Source organism: Labrus bergylta, chromosome 1, assembly GCF_963930695.1.
Source record: "Labrus bergylta chromosome 1, fLabBer1.1, whole genome shotgun sequence".
Taxonomy (NCBI): Eukaryota; Metazoa; Chordata; class Actinopteri; order Labriformes; family Labridae; genus Labrus; species Labrus bergylta.
Genome location: NC_089195.1, coordinates 14,035,314 through 14,060,696, shown reverse-complemented (window position 1 = coordinate 14,060,696; position 25,383 = coordinate 14,035,314). Strand labels below are relative to the sequence as shown.

Sequence of the window (25,383 nt, the reverse complement as noted above, 5' to 3'; positions counted from 1 at the left end):
TTAACCTGATGAACTGGGGCCGTTGTAAATGAAACGTTATGCTGACTGTACTGACGCTGTGTTCTGTTCATCGGACATCGGTCACCTAAGATCTGAAGTCACTGTTGGTTATTGATGTTTATTATTTGAGCGCATATCTCAGAAGTAACTCAGTAGCAACCGCGCCATGTTTGTAGTTTACATCCTGCAGATCAGGCCGGGCTGAGCTCCCCCTAGAGGTATCCCACTGTAACATGCGTCAGTCAAGTATATTTACAATTATGCTCATGACGCAGCCGGAAGATCGTGCAAACGCAAGGTTGAACAGCAAGTATGTCAGAACGTTTATTGGCATTAAAAGTGTAAATCTCGAATATGAGATAATCCAATCGTTTTAGACATCAGTAAATGCTTCAAAACTAACAGTAACAAACTCTTCAAATATCATGGAGTTTGGGGGTCTTTGCTCCACAAACATAACGGTCTCATCAAACTGAGGCTGACGTCAGTGTGATGTGAAATAAAACACTTCCTACTTTACAGGACTCTCTTGTGTCGAGTGAAATCACACCTCCAGGCTTCGGCTACTTATAGCTTGTGTTTTATGGGCCATAAGTAATTTCACATGCTCTCATGTTAATGTATAATTAATATGAAACATTCATTTATCATGAGGAAGTATAGCTCTCATTCAGCTGCACACTAAGTAGTAGCTTTGAAACCTGATGGGATTACACATGATCAGGTGGAGCACACACTCTTTGTTCTGCCTTTCTATCACTCTCAGTCAAACGTTTATCTTTCAAAATGCACACAGTGACTCACAGAGTTCATTTAGGGTGTTTTTTTTTTTCAAACACAAGAAGTCGGTCACTCAGTGTACTGCGTGCATGTGTGTACATGTGTGTGTATCCCTTACAGTTTAAATATTGTAGTTCTCTTCTGTTTCAACCCTCAAGGGCTCCAGTTCCTCTGATAAGGTGAATCCTGACCTCTTTGTCTCCCACTGTGTGGATGTCCTGGGCGCCCTGGAAATGCTGTGTGTGCTTTGTGTGTGTGTGTGTGTGTGTGTGTGTGTGTGTGTGTGTGTGTGTGTGTGTGTGTGTGAGTTAATGTATGTGTGTGGGAAGGTTAAAGAGAAAGAGATGATAAACGGAGGCTGAGAAAAGCAGGGGAGCAAGATTTCCTTGCATGTACGCCTCGTCTCTGTGTCTATTTGCTGCATATGTGTGTAGGGGGGGATCGATATCGGAGAGAGAAAGGACGGAGAAGCGTCTGTGCTTGTATTTCTGTGCAGGCTGGAGATGCAGGGAGGTGGATGCATGCAAACGTGCATGTCCTTTGCACAGTGCATGCTTGCATGGGTCTGGCCGTGGATGCATAGTGGTGGCGAAAGGTGCGAGAAGAAGAGGAAAAAAGGAAGAAAGCATTGCTTGATGCTTTACGTCATCATTGCTTTCACCCTATAGCGATCCATCATCGAACAAAACTCAGCTCATCTCCAAATAATGTCTGTCATTACTCACCTTCCAAACGTCCACTCCTCTTCGTCTTTCCCTTTCTCCTGTTCCATCTAGTCCCGCTCATTCTCACTTCATCCACCTGTGACAGCTACAGAATTGCAATCATGACACCGGCTGCACCCAGCTGAGAGTCAAACCATGTGTCTCTATTGGACGGGCTTCAGATGACACAGTCTGTGTGGTTGGATGAGTGCTAGGGCAAGGAGAGTTATGCAGGATGTTCTTGTTTTCTAACCTTTTCATTCTGGTACACAAACAGCTGTGACATGAGCGTGATTGTTCACATAGTTGGCGATACTTTAGGCATGTTACTGGAGGATTTCTGTATCTAGAGGCCACACTGGTTGAGCTCAGGTGAGCAGGATCTAAATTCCAGACTAGGCGACAATCCATTGCTCAAACATTTTCCTCTGTGTATGGACATAAGGCTCCAGACTTGTTTACATTTAGGTTTGCAGGTTTGAGCGTCAATTTCTGAAATGCAAATTGAATTAAATTCATTTGAGTCCCCTGCCGCCCTGCCAAAATGACCTGAGCCCATCCGCTTTATCTAATTCATCACTTTGCACAGAGAGATGCCTTAAATTATGGATGCATACACCTTTTTACCGACTGACATAGAGGTTCACTTTCTTCAAGTAAAGTCAGATCGCCCCATTATAAAGCATAAACTACATCTCCACATGCTGTGAATCAGGAGGTTTGACCCAGGAGTTAGTGTTAATGCAGCGCGGTGAGGAGACATATGCTTCATATCGGGGACATGTGTCATAATGAAGACGATCTTTTGTACTGTTAGAAGAGACTCAAGTCTGCAGTGCAGTGTTCATATTTCATTCTTAATCCTCAAAACGGTTGAGTAACATCGGGCTTCATGATCACACAAAGTTGTATATCACATCAACTCTTCGGTCTGTAATGTCTGCATTACGGTTTCTTATCGTCATTTTTAATGTTTATTAAAGACTAACTCTTAGGTGAACAAGGCTCCGTGCAAGTTTTCATATGAAATTTGCATGCGGGAAAGTTTTGCAAAGATCATTTTCATGTTAAGGTCTCTTGATGAATCACATGCGTTAACACGTCACCATTAACCCTCGTTAGAACATTACATAATTTCTTCCTTCAGTACTTGAGAATGGTTAAGCCTGCACTTTAAGGTGTCCATAATCCAGATTTATAGACTCCACAGAAAATAATTAGCCTACACGTCGTCCATTAATTCTAATAATGGAAACCTTGTTGGACATAAAGTCTTATTAATACATGTCTGGTTTCTGTGATTGTGCACCTGTCTGCTGCAGGTTCATACACAAGCCCCGAGCAGCTAGAGGTGTTTGTATACAGTCAGGGTCATTTGTCGGGAGTATTACACATTTGATGCATTCCACATTTTACGCCACGTGGGTGGTCTGCGTTTTTTTTGGCCGAAGGGAGCTGGGAATGATGGGAAAAGTAGGTCAAATAGGAAGCTGCTGATTATTGGTGAAGGAAGCAGTGAATGAAGAGAGAGAAGGAGTAGGAGGAATTAGTCACTGCACAGAAGTCCTGGAACACGGTGGAAGGGAGGGACGTGCATGCCTGATGGGAAACATGGACACTCACTCACACACACACACACACACACACACACACACACACACACACACACACACACACACACAGAAAATGATGGCAATATGGATGAGTTGTGACTCACTGTAGCTGTGAGAAATTGAGAGGCAGAGACTGCGGCGACTTGACTAAGCATGTCTGCCTCTCCTCCCTGAGCCTGAAGACATCAGAAGAAACATTTTTACTTTTTTTTTTATTATTTATTTCCTAATTTGGTGTCCAGAGAATTTGTGTTTTTTTTGTCACATCTCATGAAACTTCAACACATGCAGAGGAAAATGCTTTGAGGATTATAGATTTCATACTAAATTTGAAATCGCTTTGAGGCTTGTTTACGAAGTCAAATTACCGTAGGTTAAAATTGTGTGTGTCCATTTAAATTAATGAACTTTTCTATGTGGGTAGATTTTTAAACTGAGTTAAAAAGAGGCTGAATGTTTACTTTTTGGATTTAAAGGTTGTTATAAAGCTGTTATTACTGTAGTTTACCAAAGCACAAATGGTCATGCAAGGTTTTGATTGTATTTTTAGCTGTCTGGACAATTTAACCTGAATGTATAAAACATGGACGTACTCTCAGTGACGTCACCCTTTGGTTTTTAGAAGAGGTTTTCCAAAGCCCAATGATGGCGGCCACCATATTGGAAATAATGTCTCCATATAACTTTTGATCAATTTAGAAACAGGCAAAGAGGTGGAGCTGACCTTAAGCCTCCCTGCAAACTGTTACTGCCAATCTCCACATAGTCTGTGCGTGCTGCACTGCGATGGGTAATGATGCACCATCTCCCATCTCTTCACAAAATGTGATGGGATAGCTAAGTGGACCAGGTTGGTGGTGCCACTTTTCTACCTCATGAGGTCAAAAGCCTGTGTTTCAATAAAACGGTGGTATACTGTTAAGTAAACAAACCTTGTGGAGTGCTGGAAAAGTCTCCTAAGTTAAAGACCAGAAGTGACCAGAGGAGGTGAGAAGCATAACTCTCGGCAAATTGGTCACATGTGGCGGTACTTTAAAAAGATCAACGTTACCGTGAACTGAGAGCTCAACTAGCTTACTGGTAGCTAGCAGAATTGCGAAGTAAATTGAAACTTAAACTCTATAATGTTCATTTAAAAGCAGAGTAACATGATGACAGTGCTGATAAGCTTTGAGTTAATTTAATGATAAATAATTACAATTGAATATGGCAACCCAATAACACATTCAGTAGGTGTTTATGGGCTTTTGGGACTTTTGCAGCCAGCCTCAAGTGGACACTGGAGGAATTGCAGGCTTTTTGAACTTCGGCTTTGGCTTCATTTTTCAACACTGGAGTTTGCTGCTTGGCTTTAACCCCTGAATTTACCAGCCTTATATCATGTTAAAATTAAGACAATTAGAATTAACTAGTTGGTGCATAAATATAAGGCAGCAGTCAGTAACCAGTGAGACGTTGTATAAATTGGTCTCTTCTCCACTCTGTGATTAGATTAAGGTTTAAAAAATTAAGAAAAACAAAGAAAAATTCTCCTGAGGCTACAACAAGGACAGATAGCGCCAAACGTAAGTGTCTTTAGGGAGAGAGAAGAAGAGAAAATGGAGAGAGAGAGAGAGAGAGAGTCATGGCACAACTAACGCTGGCCGGCACTCATTTACTATCCTTAGTAGCTGAATGTTCTTTTATTATGCGTGAGTGCAGAGGCGTGCGCGTCTGTTTGTGTGCACCCAGAGAGAGGGAGAGAAAGTAGGTCAAAATCTATGTAGAACACTATGTCACTGTGTATGGGAGGATGTATCAACAGCTTAATAGTTTTGGTCTCGCCCGATAAAGCTTGTCTGAATCACATGATGAGCTACAGATGATGTAGGATCAGTGTTTCCGCTTCTCAAAAGGCCAAGTTTAAGTTTCTGGAAATGTCACAGTAGCAGGCAGGTAGATCGTTAATCGTTCATCACCTCGTTTACTCGTTTTGTTCTTGGTGGGCTAATCGTGAGAGCTTCGTTTATCTTTGGAGAGCAGCTCATCAGTTAGCTCAAAAGTTTGTTATCTCTTTAAGGGAACTTGTTTCATGGGATGTTCTTTTGCAATGAACTTAAAGATACAATAAGTATATTCCCGCCACCAGGGGGCTCTCAATCACTCAATCAATACTACAATAACAAAAGATGATGTCGAGGCTGGCGGGTAATCATGGCAGTCCCCGCCCCCAATACCCCCAATGGCTGGCAATATGTAACGTTGGAGCATGAGAGGCGGAGCAGCGCTGTGTGTGTGTGTGTGTGTGTGTGTGTGTGTGTGTGTGTGTGTGTGTGTGTGTGTGTGTGTGTGTGTGTGTGTGTGTGTGTGTGTGTGTGTGTGTGTGTGTGTGTGTGTGTGTGTGTGTGTGTGTGTGTGTGTGTGTGTGTGTGTGTGTGTGTGTGGGAAGCTCCCGCTATGTGCTCACACGGCATGCCTCTCATGCTCTCATGATGGCCGAACTTCTTTACGGTGCTGTTGCAGAATTTCAGTCTGTAAACGGCTTCCTTTCCCAAGAATAAGAAAAGTGTTGCTCGCCACACACTATAGGAAAGAAGACTGTTTGATCTATCGATATTTGTGATCATGTGCGGGGTCTCTAACAACATCTGCTGAGATTTTAAAACCTTTAAGTGTGGGCCAGGCTTCAGGTTTTATCCTGCTTATCCTTTTTCAAACACACTGGTAGGGTGGTCGGTGCAGCAACATGGCAGAAAGGAACATCATGGTCCCCGACATCATGGTCGGGGCAGTTCTCTGTGGAGGTAAAAAAAACAAAAAAAAACATGTTGCTTCAAAGGTTTCTGAGCAACGTAAGGTCACTGAGACTCAGATGTTGAAGGATGCTGGCAATTACCCGTCAGGCAAGAGAGTACATCCAGAGACAACACGTACACATACACATACACACACACACACACACACACACACACACACACACACACACACATAAAAGCTACATTAGCTTTCTATCTCGCCCTGCCTTTTATCCCCTCTGACAGGACAGTTGTGGCTCGGAGCAAACGTCACCTGTCAGTGACAATAGTCCTTAGAGGACATTTTAGTCCCCACACACAAATACACACAAGCCTCAGAAACATCTGTGTCTCCAGGTTTTTCTGGTTGTTGTTTTCAGGTTCTGTTGTGTTCACATTAAATCACCGAACATTTTGTCTCCAATAATGAATAACAGATCGAGTCGCACTCCAAAATAGCTGGTGACAGATTATGTCTACTTTATTATGTCTACTATTTATGTGGAGCTCCCTCTAAATTCTCCAGTAACACACGTTTCACATGAGCAAGTATGTGAACATTTACATACTGTACGTGACGCAGCAGGTTGTCTACACATACTGTATGTGTGGTTCAGAAGCAAATGTGTCTGAGCTTTTAGAAATTCATAAACACAAAAAGACGGACACACACACTGACACTCAAGTAAATCCTGAAACAAAACACACACACTTGTAGGACTGAATGTGAATGTAGGTCCTCAGTGAATACAGCTGGTTAGTCACAGGTCTCAAAAAGAGGTCAATGTTACCCATGATGCAACAGGATAAACTGCAGGATACAATATGACCGGATATATATGATAAATGATGCACAGATTGTATTCTGTCATTGCATAGAAATGGTGATAAATCTCATCATGTCCTCTCTGAAATGAACTCAGGTATATTAAAAATAAATGTAAGTTGAGTCAAATCATCTATCAATCTGCAAACTAAAGCTTGCTTGTGTGTGTGGATGTCTGAAAATCTTTTGCAGTCACAACATTACTGCAAGTCCAATGCTCCGATGTTTATTTCCATGACAACGGTGCCATAAGGTGCTATGGTCGCCATCCTCCGTACTTTCATTTAAAGTCCTGTCTCAGAGCTCCATGACATTTGGATCTGCAGAGTCGGTTATACTCCAAGCCAGCTGCAGAACAGGCACTCCCAAGGGAACACAAGTGCTTATTGAGTGGTTCAGTGGTTCCTAGCGTACAGTGTGCGTGTTTTTGTGTGCGTGCGGTTGTCTGTATGACTGTGTGTGTGTAAATGCATGCATGCATGTACCTTCAGCATGAAGATTGACTATTTCAATAAAGTAATTTTCTACGTCTGAAGATGCTGCCTCGGGGAAGGTGTCAGACTATGTGATTGTTCACTGTTGAAAGAGACTTTTTAAAAACATTTTCCACAGATAAGATGAACCTTTGACTCTTCAAAAAAACAAGATACAATTTTTAATGAAAAAAACATTACTTACACATGTACAGGACAAGATCAGCAAATAGAGACATGTACTGCATTGTCCACAGGGGGCGCCAAAATCAACATGAAGGTGTTTTAAAGACAAAATTATTATTTATATTAGCAAACAAAATGCCTAAATATGCTTCCCAAGTAGTTCTGTTTATCCCTGATACTCTTGCTGGGTCAACCAAACGTGTACTTTTTATTTTAGAGACACTGATTTTTCATATTTGGCTTAAAAGAGCCAGGTTGATGGATGCTGTTAGCCTAGCGGTTAGTCTGCACAGCCCATGTACAGAGGCTGTAGCCCTCAAAGCAGACGGTCCGGGTCCAAATCCGACCCCTGGCTCCTTTCCTGCATGCCATTGCCCAATCTCTCTACCCCAATTTCTGACGCTAACCACTGTCCTGTCTCTACAATAAACGCATAAAAAGCCCCAAAATACATCTTTGAAAAAAAGGCCAGGTTAAGAGAAAATGGAAGAAGGTTTTTGGCCAAATCAGTGCGTATGAAACAGGATTAAATATGTACACTGTAAATAGATTAGGAATCTGTAATTACAGATAAAACCATCTTGTTCCTTCCCCTTGTGTTAATGTATAGCAGATCTTAAACTCACAGGATGCTCGTAGCCCCGAGTGGCAGCTGCGGAGTCACTGCAAACAAATGCATCAATCTAAATGTGATGAGCTTGGAAGCAGATGAAACGGCTGGTATTCATGTTCTGAGGTCTTAAAGTGATTGCCTTTATGCTGGAATGGTTGTAAAATAATCATGCCCACATTACAGACATTAGTTAGCTTTCAGCAGGATCTGGTAATGCATGCATCGTTTGGTAAAGACATTAAAATAGCTTATAATTAAAGTATAAACATACTGTATGTAGGATGTGTGAGCCTTGTTCATTTTTCTGCTCTGAGCAAAGAAGTGAAGCAAATGCAAATGTCGGTAAACAAACATGACCTAAAAATACACAGTGCTACCGGGTTGTCACAGAAACAGAAGCTACCTCTCCTCTTCTTCTGAGGCAAGTCAGCTAAATATAAAAAATGAGAAATTATTGTAATCTCAGTTTGAAAATTGAGCTGCAGTGAACGGGCCCTCACACCGGCAGCTGTGGCTCAGTGGTAGAGTCGGTTGTCTCTCAGCCGGAAGGTCGAGGGTTTGATCCCCAGCTCTTGCAGTCACATGTCCAACGAGTCCTTGGGCAAGACACTTAACCCCAAGTTGCTCCTGCTGCTTTGTCAGCAATGTATGAATGGATAAGTTGCTTCTGATGTTCCCTTTGCACAGAAACCTCTACCATCAGGGTGTGAATGTGTAGGTGTGACCTGCGGTGTAAAAAGGTTTCGATAAGTCAGAAGACCAAAAAATAAATATATAGGCTCAAGTCCATTTACCATTTCACCCTTAGGGTCAGTTCTGTATACGAACCAAGTTTCAAGTGGATCACATACGCAGGAGTTAGTCAATGTTGGGCCAAAAATACTCTGTTTTTGACCTTGAATTTAAAATTGCAGACTTCCTGTTGGTTTAACGATGTTTGCCCATGAGGCTTGTTTTTGTAGATCTAGAGCTCATGTCCTATGCTAACGATCCCCTATAACTACCTGCGGGATCTAAACTACACACACGGCGCCACTCAAGGAGGTTACTATTGTATTCATTCTGAGATCAACATTAACTCCATTCATCTTTGCTCCTCCCCCTTCATGTTATGTTGCATTATAACAACCTTTTTGTCCATCTTCACATACTGGTCCATTCATGAAGATCTGTAGGCATAATTCATGTTTCATAACTCTTGGTTAAACCTGCTTCTGGGTGTGATATTATACAATTTTGCAGGGGGCGCTACTGAGCTATATTGCCACGCATACTTTCAAACTGTCTCACTAATCTCATGTGTACAAAGTGTCATGGCCGAACAAGGGTTTAAAGACCGTAAAAATCCACTTCCTGTTTCATGGCAAACATTGTGTCAGAGCAATTTTAAGCAATATTTCACATAAAATATCTCTATTTGAAAATCACTACAGTTTTTGTTTGGATCTTAACAGTTTTTGTGGTCGCGCATGCCAAGTAAGATTGTATTTTAGTCGGGGGGGATTTCCCAGCAGCGACAAAATGAAATGCACACTCACATCTCCGATCGTAATCTTCCTCTACTGAAAAATTCTCATCCGCTGTGTGACATGACTGCTCTCCATGTGTTTGATTTAATTCCTCTTAAACCTATCACACAGAAACATGAAAGCATATCAGCGGCTTGACACTGACAGCTCAGCTCGCTCTTATAATTACTCTAATTAACCCCTCTTTGACCTTGTTATATTGCTGCTCGGTTTTTATGAAGAAATAATTTAATTCTCCTGTTAGATGACTAGCTCCGACAGCAGGGGTCAAATTCACAGACGTAAGCACAAATCACATCCGAGGCGAGATAAAGAGCTCCATCAGAGCGGGCTGGGAGGTCAGAACGTACGCTGCGCTCCGAGTTTCAAAAGGTCCTGACGGCATTTTACACACACAAAAATCAAGCCTTGTGTTCTGGAAACTCATACTGCTGTGTGTTCCCCAGCTGAGCCAGAGCTGCTTTGGTATTCACGAGGGTGCTGTGAGATTCAGGTGAATGAGATGTAGAGCATGTAATCCGACGCTGCATAGAGCAGCAGAAAAAGTGGGGTATCAGGTGCGAAATGTTTCTCTATTTTTTATTTGAGCCCTCGGGCAGCATGAGGCAGCATTTTGATGAAGTTGACGAGTTAACGTGGACCGAATCATGAATGTTTCTTGTCTGTGCGCTTTGTCTGGTTGCCCTGAAAATGTGGGATTTGTAGAAATATAAATGAAGATGATGACACGATTTACTTCAGATTTCTTTATTTCTATCAAGAAATACTCGTGCATCATGTTAGCTGTGGTATTTATGTCGTTCATCAGTCTTTTGCACACACTTTCTCGTCTTGTTTGTTGTGTGCTCGCCTTGCTTCTTCACGCCCTCTCTGAACCAAGACGGAGCGCATAACCTTCACTTGCTTCTGCTATCTCTGTACGCCTCCCTTCTCTGGCTGCTGATGTCAAACGAGAGAAGCCGAAAGCAGATAGTGCCCTCTGCTGGTTAAAAAAGAGTATTGCGATAATGTTTTTGTCTCATCAATTTGAATTGTCCGTACTCGATTGCATCACAAGGTTTCGTTACATCCCTACTTAAAAAAACAAACCATGCCGAATGTCTGTTCTGTCCAGCCGCCTCGTTTTCTCTCCACTTCACTTTACATGCCTTCTTTCTAAACTTCTTTTTCTCTCTCTCTCCTCTCTGCAGTGCGGCAAAGGAGCCGAGAACTTCGACAAGTTCTTCACGCGCACCCAGCCGCAGCTCACACCGCCGGACGAGCTCGTCATGGCCAACATCGACCAGGCGGAGTTCGCAGGCTTCTCCTTCATCAACCCACAGTTTGTAAATCCGGCCATCAACAACAGCGTATGAGATGGACGGAGGGACCTCTCTGACGAACCTCCCGCCCACTCACTGCCACCAACCTAAACCAACCGCCAACTGGATGAAGGCCCGTTATATGAACCTTTACGTACATGTTTTATTCATTAACAGCATTCTAGGGCATGCATTTTTCTTCTGTATTATATATTTGCCAGTGTAGATAATATACATTAGATTGGTACGATTGAGTTAAATGAGAAGCGTGACATAATTCTGTCCTGTTTGTAATGAAGGTTTACCATAACTGGAGGCACTGACACAGACGACCTGTAAATGACATGAACAAGAAGCAGATCTGAAAGGATAAACGTTGGGGTCTACATACAACTCCGGGCAACTCCGGTTTGTGTTTAAATCAAACTAACATGTGATGTTAATAATATGTGACTCCAAACTTCAAAATAAGATAATTTGCCGAAAATGACATCTGGTCAAGAGAATGAAGGGATGTAGGATATTTCGGACCACAAATGTTGCAACAAAGACAAGTTCATATTCATTTTTCAACAACAGAAAACTAATGTTTAAATTAAAGAAGGAAGGAAGTTCAAAGATCTTTATTTGGTGGAATCATTTTCACTCCAACTGTTCTTTTAATCAGCATCTCTAGATGCATAAAGCTAAGTGGCAAACCATCAAAGAAATCTGAGTGGCTTGGCCTTTTTTGTGCCAAGAGGGGAATAAATGGTTATTTGACTTGAGCTTGTAAAGTTATTTTCTAGTCTTCTGACTACCCAAAGCGCTTTACACTGCAGGTCACACCTACACATTCACACACTGATGGCTGAGGCTTTACTTTATGAAACGAGTCCTTTAGTATTAACTAATGTCGCCAACAAAGCAGCGGGAACAACTTGGGATCAAATGTCTTGCCCAAGGTCGAATTGGACATGTGGCTGCAGGAGCTGTGGAAGAGACCCCTGACCAGCACTGTTGGAGAGCATGACATGATGCTTGAAAGCTGTAGAATAGGTCAGGGTTATTCCACCAAATATAGATCTTTGTACTAATTCTTTGTTCTACATAATTATTCTGTTGTTTAAAAATGATTTGCAACTTGTTTGAGGTCTGACAAATAATGCATCTGTTTTTTGTTTTTTTTAATCTAAACTAGTTTAAATTTTCGCAAACATAAGACATGAATGTGGAAGGAATTTCATGAGGAAGTTGGAGGAAATATTGTTTACAATGAAACAAAAAATGTTCATTTTATTTAAGCACAAACCTTCCAAAAGGAGAACCAGAGACATTGTTTTTCTTTAGTGATCTCTTAAATGATTGGTTCTGGAGTTGCATATTTGCCAGTGTAGATAAAATCCATCACATTGGTTCAAGGCGGTCTTCAAGTAATAACATGAGGAGTCTGTACTGAAGACATAATTCTGTCCTGTTTGTTATGAAGGTTTATCAGAAGTTGAGGCTCTGATGCAGATGGCCTGTAAATGACATGAACAAGAAACAATTCAAGAAGCATTTCAGCACATCTCAAAGGATAACAATTAAAGTCTAAATGTATAGCTGGAGAGATAGTCATCACAATACTCAGTAGATATTATCTGACACTCATATGGTAAGTTAGCTACTATAGCCAAAACAACAGGTGGTGCAGGTTGTTAAATAAGCACCTTCCTACAGCTCCCCTTCGGTTTCATGGTGATGGTGTACAATCTGTCGTAGTTCCAATTTATTCTATCCAGTGCTAACTTCCTGTCAGTAGCAAATTATTTATAACTAAATGATTATAAAGTAACTTTACAATTAGATAACATGCGACCTGTTTGTGAGACACATTGGTATAAAAGTTTATCAGGGTCGGTTCTAACTGAAGTTAGCTTAGTTCAGCTGTTATCCACCTGTTTTAGTTCCTTTTAAAGATGAACCTTTACAGATCTATTTTCTAGCCCTTATGAGCTGCAGATTGTGTACTTCCCTTGTTCATAATTTTGTGGACACCATGTGGACACATAGTGATTAGTTTAGTATGTGGGCAGAATAATTATTCTCATATCTACTCAAAGTTAAAAAGTAAGGCCGGAGACATACTTGCTCTAAACTATGCCTGTGCGTATGCGTGTGCATGTACCTCACCTCCCCCGCTGTGCACGTCGTCAGAAAGTAACGAGACCTGGACGCAGGTTGCAGTATGCACATGAACAGTAGGGGCAGCATAGAGGCAGAGGGGATGTGACAGGGTCCGCACAGCTGCAGGGACATCAATGGCAGAGAGCTTTGAGATGTTAGAGAAGGTCTGCAATTATCCACATCTGTACGATGTGTCACTGCAGCTACACAGCGATCAAAATAATTAGCGACAAAATGGGTCTATTTAAAGGGGACATATTATGAAAAATCCACTTCTACAGTGTTTTTGAACATATATTTAAGTAACCTGAGTGTCTACTGACCCACAAAATGTGATATAAACCCATCCAGTCCTTTGTTTGTTGTCTACATAAGTCTTACAACACAGAGAAAAATGCTCCGTTTCAAATTTTCTCTCCTTGTGATGTCACAGCAGGATTCTGGTAAACAAAAAATCCCCTCCCCTCCACTGGTATCTCCACCAATGGACTCCACCTCCAGCCTAGAGCAAAACTTTTACGCAGGTCCGCCATTTTTATTCTCGCTACAGAGGAGTGATGTCTACCAGGAAAACTCAGGGGGGGGGGGCTCATTGCATTTAAAGAGACACACACCAAAACGGAGCGTTCTGAGAGAGCTGGTTTATACAGGGTCACAAACCTCCTCTGGTGCTTGATTCATGTTATATTTTGACTAAAACACAGCACAGATGTTTCATTTAGACCACAGGGGACTGTTTGAAAAGGTGGAGAAGGGGGATAATATGTCCTCTTTAAGAAGTCAACGTGCACGTACCATGTTGATCACAGAGTTGACATAATAGTCACCTCCTTGAGTGTCGCCATGGCTGTAGTTTAGATCTGACACCAGGTAGTTGCATACAGCCATACCGCTCTGGTGTGCCCTCTAGAGGTATCCTCCGGCAACACGCATTGTTCGCTGTCAAGTATGTGAACAATGACGCTCATGATGCAGCCAACGCAAACGCAAGGTTAAAAAAAAAAGCAAGAATGTCTCGAGCCTAAAACGTTTACAGCTTGTCATTTTTGAACACTGTCTTTGTCCCTGAACCTAATGAAGCCTCCCATTCGTCTTAAACACATAAAGACATTTCATAAATTATTTGTTTTTAGTAAGATTATAGAATGATGTCATCATGTATTAACCATGCAGTATCACGCTCTCCAGGGACGGAGGTTTGATTTGGAAGTGGTGACTCAAAAGGAGCATTTCTTACTCCTCTTTCTTTCAGAGTATGTCAACACAATTATTTTTCTTTAAATCCTATTTTGATTCTTTAAATGCCTCTTCTTTCCTCTCTCCTCTGCGTGTTTTTCCGTTAGATCAAATGGATATTTTCATGTTTCTCATATCAGAGCAGAACTCCTTTGTAAATAATCACCAGTTATTTAAAAAGAGTATAGCAAGTTACAGTTTTTATACCAACACCTGAATGTGCTTTTATTACATTAATTATATCAACCAATATTTGTATGTGTAAAAAAAACTAAAAAATACGAACGTGACCCAGTACTGATCAGCGTCGTAACAGCGTGATGTCTTTCACGGAGTCACGTTTGGGACATGTTTCTGTTTTTCTTGTTATGACGGATTTATCAGATCTTTTGTTCTTTATTCATAATCCTCAATGTTGACTGCAAAAGTCCTTGTGTTGATTGGATGCGCGTCCGGCTGTTGACTGTCCTTGTGTACCTGCATGCTGTTGCTGGGCATCATTCATGCACGTGATTCGCCGAGTGCTGCATGCAATTACATAAAAATAAAAAAAAACCCAAAGAGTTACAACCTCAACGTGGTACTACGCTCAAACCCTTATTGTAGATGTAAGAGTCAGTCTAATACAAATAATGTACCTCCTTTTTTTTTTTTTTAGGAACGACAGCCATAGTTAGCTCCAATTTGTGTTTATTTCAGTGAATCCTTTTTTAACTTCCATCTTCTTACAAACCAGCGGTCAGCTTTTTTCAGTTAGAAGGACCACACCATCAGATAGATGGTTGCTAAAAATATTGATTTATTTTATAGGATTGATGATTTTAAATTACATGATGTTGAATCTGAGAACGATAGAGGAGGAATCGGTAGCGTTTGAGTTCATGGGACAGCATGAGCAGGCATGGTTGAGGTATGGTCCTGCCCTGATTGTCGATTAATCGATTAATCCTACAATCGAATTATTGTTGCAAAATTATTTTGCGGTATTTTTTTTTACAGGACAACTATAGGTTTTACAAGAATCTTATGAACCTAATTTTACGGTAATAATCTTTTACATATTTGCAGATCTGTGTACACAATTCTATTTACACATTCACAAATAGTTCTGCTACAATAATACTTCCATATAATTTCATGGGATGATTTTTTGATCTGTAAAAGATAAAGACATTTCAACACACCACAGCTGGGTACATTAAATCCCCGGTTCCACCAAGCGGTCCGGTTCAGTACCCATTTATTGGCGTTCCCACCGTCAAACGTTGGGAATGGTACCAAAATAATGGATCTGTACCGTCCTACTTTTTTGGTTCCCTTCTGTTGGGTTGCCAAGGGTACCGATCCAACCCTAAAGGGTCTCTTTTGTTTACTGTGTCCCTGTTATTTTTGAACGTTTAGCTTAATTAATAGCAGGCTACAATGTGTTGGGCTGCTATGATGTCTCACTATCTTCATCTGGCTTACCAAATAAGGGCACGGTCGGTTGTGGATACGCAAGCAAGATCACGGTTTACCGTACTGAACCAAACTGGACCGCTTGGTGGAAATGGGTCTTTAGAGTACTGATCTTAAACCAGACGTGGTTCTTACATCAGGACTATGTGTGAGGTCAGGAGCCAGGGTTTTGCCAATAAGAATGCAGATTGCCCAGACTAAAGAAGGTGAAATAGACGTATCAGGTTACACATACTAAATCTACCTGATGATCTGTAACCATCATGGTCTGTGGTTTCACGTATTTGAAGGAGGGAAACTGAATCCAGCTGAATCAGCCGAGAGTTGTAACTCAGAAGCACCGCTCGTTCTAAGACCAGATGGACCAGACCCGCTCTCTGGGGTGTCATGAAGTGGGGTTGTGTTATAATCTTAATGTTGTGTTAAATGTTGTGTCTTTTTTTTCTTTTTGCTCATCAGTGTTGTCTTTTGATTTCTCCACTTTCTGTTCAAGGAATTCAGGAATGTTTTGAAGGATATATCACATAAGAAAAACTCATATCTGACTGATAAAAATAGGAACTAGTGTAATCATTTCTCCATGTTTTCTTCACGCCTTCCTGCTGTATTTTTCCTTTATTGTAAAAAACCTTCTGCATGTGCCAAACCTGGAAAATGCCAGAAACCCGACTAAGCAGCGTTGCACTAGCTGTAGTCACATGGAGGACTCTCAGTTCTGCCTAAAGCCACATAACATAAAGAGAAGCATGCTGCCATGAGTGTACAGTACCAGCAGCGCGGTCTGCTCGCCGTACACAGTGCTAGATATTCCTGCCCATGTTGCCTAGGGCAGAATTGTCTCTGAAGAAACATTTCAACTAGCAGAGCATTTATTTTAACATCCACATAAGTGAGAGAAAATCCTCTTTGTACATACTCAACATCCGTGCAGACCTATTAGTCCAGATCTATCCCTTTACTATCTCTCTGGTGACTCTCCAATCTCCTCTGCAGTATGTGTGGGCATAACTCACTTATTACTTACTCTCCCCTCGTGTGCCTTTCCCAACAGAAATGCTGAACACCTCCAAAATCCTTATCGTTCCTCACTCTGATTTGAACTCTCCGACACGTACCTTTACTACACTTTCTGAAGATGTGCTGCATTGTCAAAGTAGCCCAGTGGAGTTCATTTCCCCTCTGTGTTTACGCCATGTTAGTGTTCCAGCACCTCTAACAATGAATGAATGTGAAAAGAAATACCTTTGTTCACTTAGAAACGGTCTCTAATTCAGTCTGTAAACCTGAATTTAACGCCCATTTTGCTGACATACCCTGATATCCTTAAACTTAGGGGACGTTTACACGTATGGGTTTTCCTAAAGGTTACACTTACAGACGACATGCTGCAGTTTACATGCCAGGCCAGTAGTTGCCGGTGTGACTTTGTAATGCAACAACACGTGTGTGCGCACAGACTCTTCCCTCCACAGAGCGGTGAGGTGTAAATGAACGTGGTTGGACGATGAGGCGGGGTCGCTACTCCAAGTGACCCAATATAAAGAAACTAGCAACCGAGAGTCATGCCAGTCGACTTTTTCACTAACAGAACTCGAGTGTCGGCCATTGTTGTTGTAGTCCACCTGCTACTGTAAGTGTAATGCAGATGTGTGAACACCGTTTTTAGAGGAACTGCATATCGCCAGTTGACATGATGACAGAGATTGTGTTTTGAAAACTTTGCGTTTTCAGCCACCTGAAACGCCGTTATTGAGTAAATAAAGAGCCAAAACGCCCCAAAAAAGGTTGCAGTTTTCAGCTCAACTCGTGTAACTCCTCACTCTGTGCTGCTGGCTTTACCTTTACCTCCCTGTGCCTACTGATGGCTGAATGATGTACAGCGTCTGTTAATGTATGTAGTAACTATTTCACAGGATGACATGAGGGGAGTGCTGGATAGCTGCTTCATGGGCGTCAGATTACTACATAAAAGGATGGATGATGGCGGCTTGTTTGGATGTCAACCCCTGTGCCTGTACCCATCTAACCTTTCCTCTGTCTTTGTGTCCTGTGCGCCCTCCCTCGCTCCACCTGCCCCTCCTTCCTCAGTGCCTGGGCCAAGTCAGTCTGTCACCCTATCGACAGCGTACTCCTCTTTTCACCCTTTAAATCCCATCAAGTCAGGTATGAAGGTGATTTTTCTAGTTGGTGTCAATTTGTTCCCCCCCCCCCGGTCCACCCGTCGTAGGAAAGGAGTGTATTTTATGTTCTGCTTTGTTTACATTCTTCCTCGTTTTTATTTTGTATTTAATGGATTTGGATGGCTGAAAATCAATGAAGTAACTTTCCGATCTACTGTTGAATTAGATGTTTGTTTGTTTTTCTTCAGTTTCCTTCTGTTCTCCTTTTAGAAACATATCTGCTTTAGATAAATCTTGATTTTCTTTTTGGTTAGTAATCGTCCTGCGCTGTGTTCTGTTCACCGTCAAACAAGAGTAAGAAGATGAGCTGCCATCTTTTTGGCAGTACGGAGCCCAGAAACAATGGAACGCCTTATTCCTCCCCACCACACAGCGACACATACTCTCCTCTTTCTCCTCTTCTTTCATTTATAATCTCAGCAGCCCTGTCCTTGTACATAAATGACTTACAGTAGATCAAGTAGACTGTAAAAGAAAGAATATATTGTATTTTGCAAATTGGTGTACGTTTGTTCTCTTCCCTCGTCAGCCTGAAAAACCTTTTAAATGAGTCTGAGCTACTTACCTTGTAATTGATTGTGTCATTTGTACCTAATGTATGATAATGCAAATAAAAAAAGGAAAATCAAGTCCACACTGCTGCATGTGTGAATTTGTTTTTGACCATTTTGACTTTAAGCGTATAACACTACACAGTGATTAGGCTTTATGTATGCTACACAAAGTTTTTCCCCCTAGGAGAGGTGCATGATGAGCTCATTTGAGCACAGACTTTATAAAACCTGGACCCCTCAGTGACGTCATCCGTTGGTTTCTGAAGAGGCATTACTAAGCCCAACATGGCGGTTGTAAGATTGGAAATTCTATTTTCACCAACATTTTGTCAATCATAAAACAGACAAAGAGGCAGAGTAAAGGGGAGCATAAAGCCTCCTGGTAAACATCCACACTTACCCACCTGTCAGTCAAATTAGCCACACCCACAAGGGCCCATCTCCATTAAGGCCGGTTTTAATTTTTTGTCATAAAGACATTTTGATCATATAGGCAGTGTGAGATGATGTTTTACCCGCTGCAAATGCACAGCTTGTGATGCATGTGGTGTGTGTGTGTGTGTGTGTGTGTGTGTGTGTGTGTGTGTGTGTGTGTGTGTGTGTGTGTGTGTGTGTGTGTGTGTGTGTGTGTGTGTGTGTGTGTGTGTCTTGGAGGAGAGATAGGGGTCAATTGTGTGTAGCTTCCAAGCCCTTTCTAATTAGATGGATGGCTGAGGATGACTCCTGCTGAAGGCAGAGAGGTGTCGCTGATGGGAGACAATAGTGTTGTACTCTCTGCTGTCAGAAGAGATCAGGCTGAATCTGTATTGAGGAGCATCACATCCTGCTCATCTGAATGTGACACTGAAAGAATCTCTGCAACATAACATTACAATGAGGTCGTGAGTTAACCTGGTGATTCCCTTGAAAGTGAGAACAGAATTTGCTGAGCTAGTATTTACTTATTAGTAAGTAGCAAACTTAAAAGGCTTTCAAAAAAACAAGGTTTATCACTGTACTTTCATACTTTTCCACAGCATGTGGTTTAAAACGATACAATCTTTGTTAATTTGATGCTCAATCGATCGAAGAGTACCGAAGCTTTAGGAAAAAATATCTACATTCCTGGTTTTTTTTGCCTGACAAAAGCGAAAGAGCGTACCAAGAACATTTAGGAATCAAAATGTTGTCAAAGAGTTCAATTTAGAGTTTAGTTTCATACTCTTCTGATCATCAGTTTGTTCTTATTTAGTCTTTGGTTCATACTGTGGAAACGTCCACTGAAAAGTCGCACAAGGGCATAAAATGTGCCATTACATTATTATAGCATCAGTCTGCCTTGTCAGCCATCTTGGATGTATTTTTGAATATAAAAAACGACCACAGCGTCCTTTTTACTCCATGTCTTATGGTGCGTTCCATTTGATCTCTGAAGTCGGAAATTGTGAGTTACCGCTCTGATCCTTCATCGGGAACACCCCGCTGATGTCGCAAAAATCGAGGCAACTTCTGTGGTCTGAGTCAAAATCCAACATGGCTGCTACAACAGTAAAATTTAAGCTGTAACTATTGTGTTTATAAGTAGTTTAGTCCTCTTTTAGTGTAGATGATCAATCACACTGATAGTATCGTTCAAGTTCTATCTGTGGGCATGTTGACTTATGACTTTTGTGCAAAAACGATCATGTAGTGTGTTGTTATCGTCTGGTATTAGCTAACAAAACAAAGGTACTCCTGGAGGTGTCCATGTTGCTTGTCCGACTTGCAACTGGGACGCGGTTAACTTTGGTGTGATGTCATTCCCAGCTCCGAGATCTGAGGTAAGACCTACACACATACACACACACACACACACACACACACACACACACAGGCACACACAGGCACACACAATCAGACATGGAATAAAAACTTTGGAAAATTTCAGAGGAATACTCCAGATCTTTTCAGGAATGTATTTGTGAAAACAGCTGTAGTGATATTATTTTAATTGAGCGCCCTTCATCTCTTGAGGTTTTAGCTGAGAGGCAGCAAAGATCCCGTCAGGTTATTTAATAAGTACATCCGTGTTCACGTTGTTCCATAACGGGGTTACTTCTTTCTTGTGATGTTGTTTTAATGCCGACACACGATGTGCAGAAAAAGGAACTTGTGTTCATGCCTTCACATGTTTTCAGAACATGCATTGCTGCCATGTGATCAGAGAAAAGCCCCGCAGTGTGATGCCTGTGGAAGCAGCTGGTGTGCGAGCTTTTGTTTAGCACCTATATGTTTCAGTCCACTGGTTCCTCCCATTCTCCCTCTACTACACAATCAGACAAATACACACCAACACACACACACACACATACTGTATACTCATCCTCTGTAGCTTTATCTGTTGTTAAACTGAGCAAGCAATGACATATACAACCAGATTGTTTTGTTGTGGGAGCTTTTCCGGCCTTGAGGAAAACAGATGTGTAATGGTTCCAGCCTGATTCACATTCAGAGCTTCATGAATAATGACATCAGAGTGTATGATCGAGGCTACTTGAATGATTAAGGTTTGTATAAGGAAAGAAAGAAAGAAAGACAGTACAGTGTTTTTTTCTGATTCTCCAAACAGCTGAAATTTTGTACAAACCAGTCCACGTTCTCTAAAGCTGGCCACACACTAGACGATTTTCAAATCTTAACCTATTTTAAAACATGGAAGACCTCAGACAAAAGGACCATTTTAACCCATTTTATAATCCAACGAACTCACACACTAGACGACTGTGCCAGACTGCGGGACCACCCACCTGCTGTTTGTAGTAACAATTTCACAGGCATGAGATCTCACAGAAACTTCATCAAACGTGACTTCAGAAGTAGAGGACGATCGTCGGCTGGCGAGAAAAAACAGAACAATGAGAAAAACAACAGGGATGAAATACTGGCTAAGAAGACAGATCATGTGCGGCTTTATACAATTTGCAGTACGAGCTGAGGGTGAGTTTTCAAAGTACGAAACATCCGGATGGTGACGCTTCCAAGTCTGCTCGCTCTCATTGGCTGCTGCAGGTATTCTTTTGGAGGCCGTCCAACTTGGAATTATACATTTTGAACATGTTTGACGTTCATGATTCCAGATCGGGAGCAGTGAAATAATCGTACAGACACCACAACTTTGAGGATTCCTTTTGCAAAAAAGAATACAACAAACCTGGAATCACCTACCCTCCTTGATTGTTGTGGGGGGCAAATCGGGCTCAAAATCATGCCTCAAATCGTCTAGTGTACAGCCAGCGTAAGACAAGAAGCCAAGATTTACCATAAAACTGTAAAAAAATGTCTTGCTTGTGGAAGATTTTACATTGTGACATTAAAGTAGGAGACAGGAATTGCTTTTTAAACTATCTTATCCCAAGGACCTTTAAAATACGGCCTGAACAAATAGTGGAAACAGACAGGAATTGACATTATCATCCACCAATAGGGTTGGGTATCGTTTGGGTTTTTACTGATACTGGTGCTAAATTTTAACCCTTAAAAGAATTTAAAAAGTGTAACAAAAACCAAACATGTAGAGCAGACGACGCACTGGATAAAACCTGACAATGAATCTGAAAAGGAAGAGGAGACAACGAGAAAACTGATCAACAAGAAGTGGAGATCAGGTCAAGATTTGGAAGTGATGTGAATCTGCTGTTAAATTTGGCATTTTATATTAGGCCAGATTCCAATTGACTCATTTTGTGCGCAAACCTCAAGTGGCCACTTAGGGGAACTGCAGATATCTGCTTCATTTTTAGCCCTTAAGATTGCCACTTGGTTTCAACCTTTAATAAATCCTCACTTCACCTTGTTGTGGTTAGTAAAGGGCTGAGTGTTTCCAAAGCATCTTAAGGTTGAAAAAAAGTCTATTTGCCCTGAAAACAAAGAAAAAGAGAAAAAGGCAAAAGAAAGAAACTTAAACAATGATGTCATGTGTGAGAAACACACTCTTCAAGTAGGATGAAAAATGTCCTGATTTAGATCTGTGAGCGTTTAAGTGAAAGGCCGAGTCAGAGCCAAACGGATGACAGCCCCTTCACTCCTGTTTGTGATCCGACAGAAACGGAACATGGTGTTTAGTCATACACAAGCTTGGAAACCGCCAGATGCTCTCTGATGAGCGAATGAATGTCCATATGCTCCGAGACTGTTTGTCCTGAATTTAGCCTGACTGCAGCTCAGACTATAAATGTTTGCCGTCCTGAACCTGTGACCTGATGCTCTTATGAAACTAGCTAATTCAGCACACATGTCAAACTGAGCTCAATGGGTGGTCTGCATCCTGAATTTGTCATGTTACTGTTTTCTCAGCGATTACACAAAACTCGGGACCTCATGTGGAAAATGTGACAGAATAACCCAGAGATTAATATAAGTCATTTTTAGGAAACAAATGAAATAACGCTCTGGGGAAATGTGGTTAAAAGCCCTTCCTTGGTTCAGTTTGTGAGGGCACAAAATGCAAACCTAAATCAAACTCCAGTCATTTTGTCCCAATGGGAAAGCAAATTCAATTGATTGATATAGAGCTCAATAGTGACTGCCATCTTTTTGGCTGCCCTGGTTCTGGAAGTAAATTTCCCCGTTTAAATACTCTATTGACATTCCACAAAATCCTCATATCAAGAGATTGAAGCCCGGAACCAAACCAAGCAGCAACCGCAATACTGATGAAAAACATTTGAGAAAAAGGAAAAGGTACAAGACTGTGTGCATATTTGTCTTCTAGAGTCATGACCTCCCCATCCCACAATCCATTGCGAATGATATAGCTGCTTATTAAAAGTAACTTGTTATAGTGTTATACTGTTTATTCACGTGTTTTACTATCTTGTAGTTTGTGTTGTTGAATATATACAATACATTCACTGCGGCATAATAAGGTTATTAGTACATTTCATGTTAGATAAATTACTAGCTAGTCTGCTAGTTAACAAAGAAAAATTAAGGAGAAACATCCATCTATAAGAGAGAAAAAAAGAGGAAGCATCAGGACACTGGTAGACAATGGCAGATGATGCATGATGGAGAGGAACCATGGTTCTCTGAGTAAATAGAGACTATCTCACAGTAGCGGAGCGAGTGTGGGGGCAGAAGGTGCGGCCGCCCCGGGCCCACTGTTGTCTCAAGGGGCCCACTTTGAGCCAAATTTAACATGCATTTTGTTATTTAGTTGAATTTTCAAATCAAGTTAGTTTGACTAGGTCTGAGTCTCTCTTTTCTTTTGCCGCAATCAAGACACACAATGTATTTTGTAGAGCAGAGAGGGGCCCCCCTCCACTGCCAAGGGGGTTCTCAACTTCGGCAGCAAACAGCACCAGCGGGGTGCTGTGGCCTGTTTGTAATGTCATTGATTCCACCTCTTAGCACCCCCTTTGCTGGGCCCCCGCTGCTGTCTGGAGTTTTAAAAACCTAGTCGTCTGTCTGCTTTATTTATGTTTACCTCGCTGTTTTTCGTAACATTAAAAGTGTAAAAAACTAAATAAAAAATGTTTTCTCATTGACAACTCAACCCTCAACAACTCAACCTGGCAAGTCTCCTCCCGTTGCTAGCTCCACTAACCTAAACACTACTAACCAAGCAAATAAACATGTTAGTGAGGAGCACCCAGCTAGCTCCATGCAGGAAAGCAACAGTGCTGATGAAAACTTATTATTGGTAAATTGTTTCATCATTATTTGAGATTACGCTTAGGTGCTGGTCTTTTGTTTGTGGGTGTGTTGTAGACCGCCGTGTCTGCTTGGTTATCGTACTGTATGAACGGCAGGCCATTGCTTGCACACTGTTTACAAAGTTTGTTGTCGTGCGTGGGTTGACACGACTAACACCTCCAGTCTGGTTAAGAAGGCTCATCAACGCCTCTTTTTCCTGAGGACACTGAAGAGACACCACCTGTCTTCAGCTGTACTGATGAACTTCTACCGCTGTGTGATCGAGAGCATCCTGACCAGCAGTGTCTCAGTCTGGTACGGAAACTGCTCTGTCGCAGACCGTAAGGCGCTACAGCGGGTGGTAAAAACCGCCCAGCGCATCACAAGGTGTCCACTTCCTGCCATTGAGGATGTCCAAAGAAAACGCTGTCTGCGGCGAGCTCATGGCATCCTTAAAGACTCCTCCCACCCTGCCCACAGACTGTTTACCCTCCTGCCCTCCGGCAGGCGCTTCAGAAGCCTCCGGACCAGAACCAACAGACTGAGGAACAGATTTTTCCCCAGAGCTGTTTCTCTACTGAACTCTACCCCCCGAACTCTGAACTCTGTCTCTCTCTCTCTCTCCCTCTCTCTCTCCACCCCCTGCTGACCCCCCCCCTTTCCCCTGCATATCACCTCACACCCATCATCCCCCCACCACTCCTCCTGGTCACACACACACATCTCTCATCCACCTGTATTATTGTATTATAGTATGTTCATATTATGTCCATATTCTTTATATTATCTGTAAACTAGTATAGTATGCTCACTGCATCTTAATCTGTATATTATTAGTATAGCATGCTCACTACACCTTAATCTGTATATTATAATCCTAAGAATACACTTATATTTATAGCATTTATTTATATTTATAGCATCCCATTAATCCAGCCATCCAGATATACCTAATAATTCACTTTTTTTAGTCTACATCTGTAAATTTTGTAATTACTGTACATAGCACAGACTCTTGCACTTTCTGCTTATTTGCACTTCTGGTGAGATGCCAAACCTCATTTCGTTACTCTATACTTGTATATGTGTAATGACAATAAAGTTGAATCTCATCTCATCTCATCTCATAATGTGTGGTTTTATTGTATTGTCTGTTTGGCTGGATGAGCGTCCAACTTCACTGAATGTCAAACTGTAGTTGCCTTCTATCTTTGGTTTCCCGTCCGGCTAATTAAGTCTGCTTTACTTGTTCAATCGGTGGAATATGCGCACAGACTTATCAGTACTTGTTCTGCTTAAATATCAGCAGGTCACTCACTGATAAGTCCCTGTCACTGTAATAGCACCCTTTGTAAT

At 41.6% G+C, this 25,383-nt stretch overlaps 1 protein-coding gene across 2 annotated transcripts in view; it reads left to right on the top strand.

The window, feature by feature from the left end:
- The window catches only part of prkcaa (protein kinase C, alpha, a), a 159,809-nt gene extending 141,354 nt beyond the window's left edge, over positions 1-18,455 (top strand). For both annotated transcript variants that reach the window (XM_065954545.1, XM_020640661.3), the window contains one exon: positions 10,689-18,455. In XM_065954545.1, the coding sequence (XP_065810617.1) occupies positions 10,689-10,853 (165 nt within the window). In that variant the 3' untranslated portion in view covers positions 10,854-18,455. The remainder of the gene's footprint in view (positions 1-10,688) is intronic.
- Positions 18,456-25,383: the final 6,928 nt, after the last annotated feature.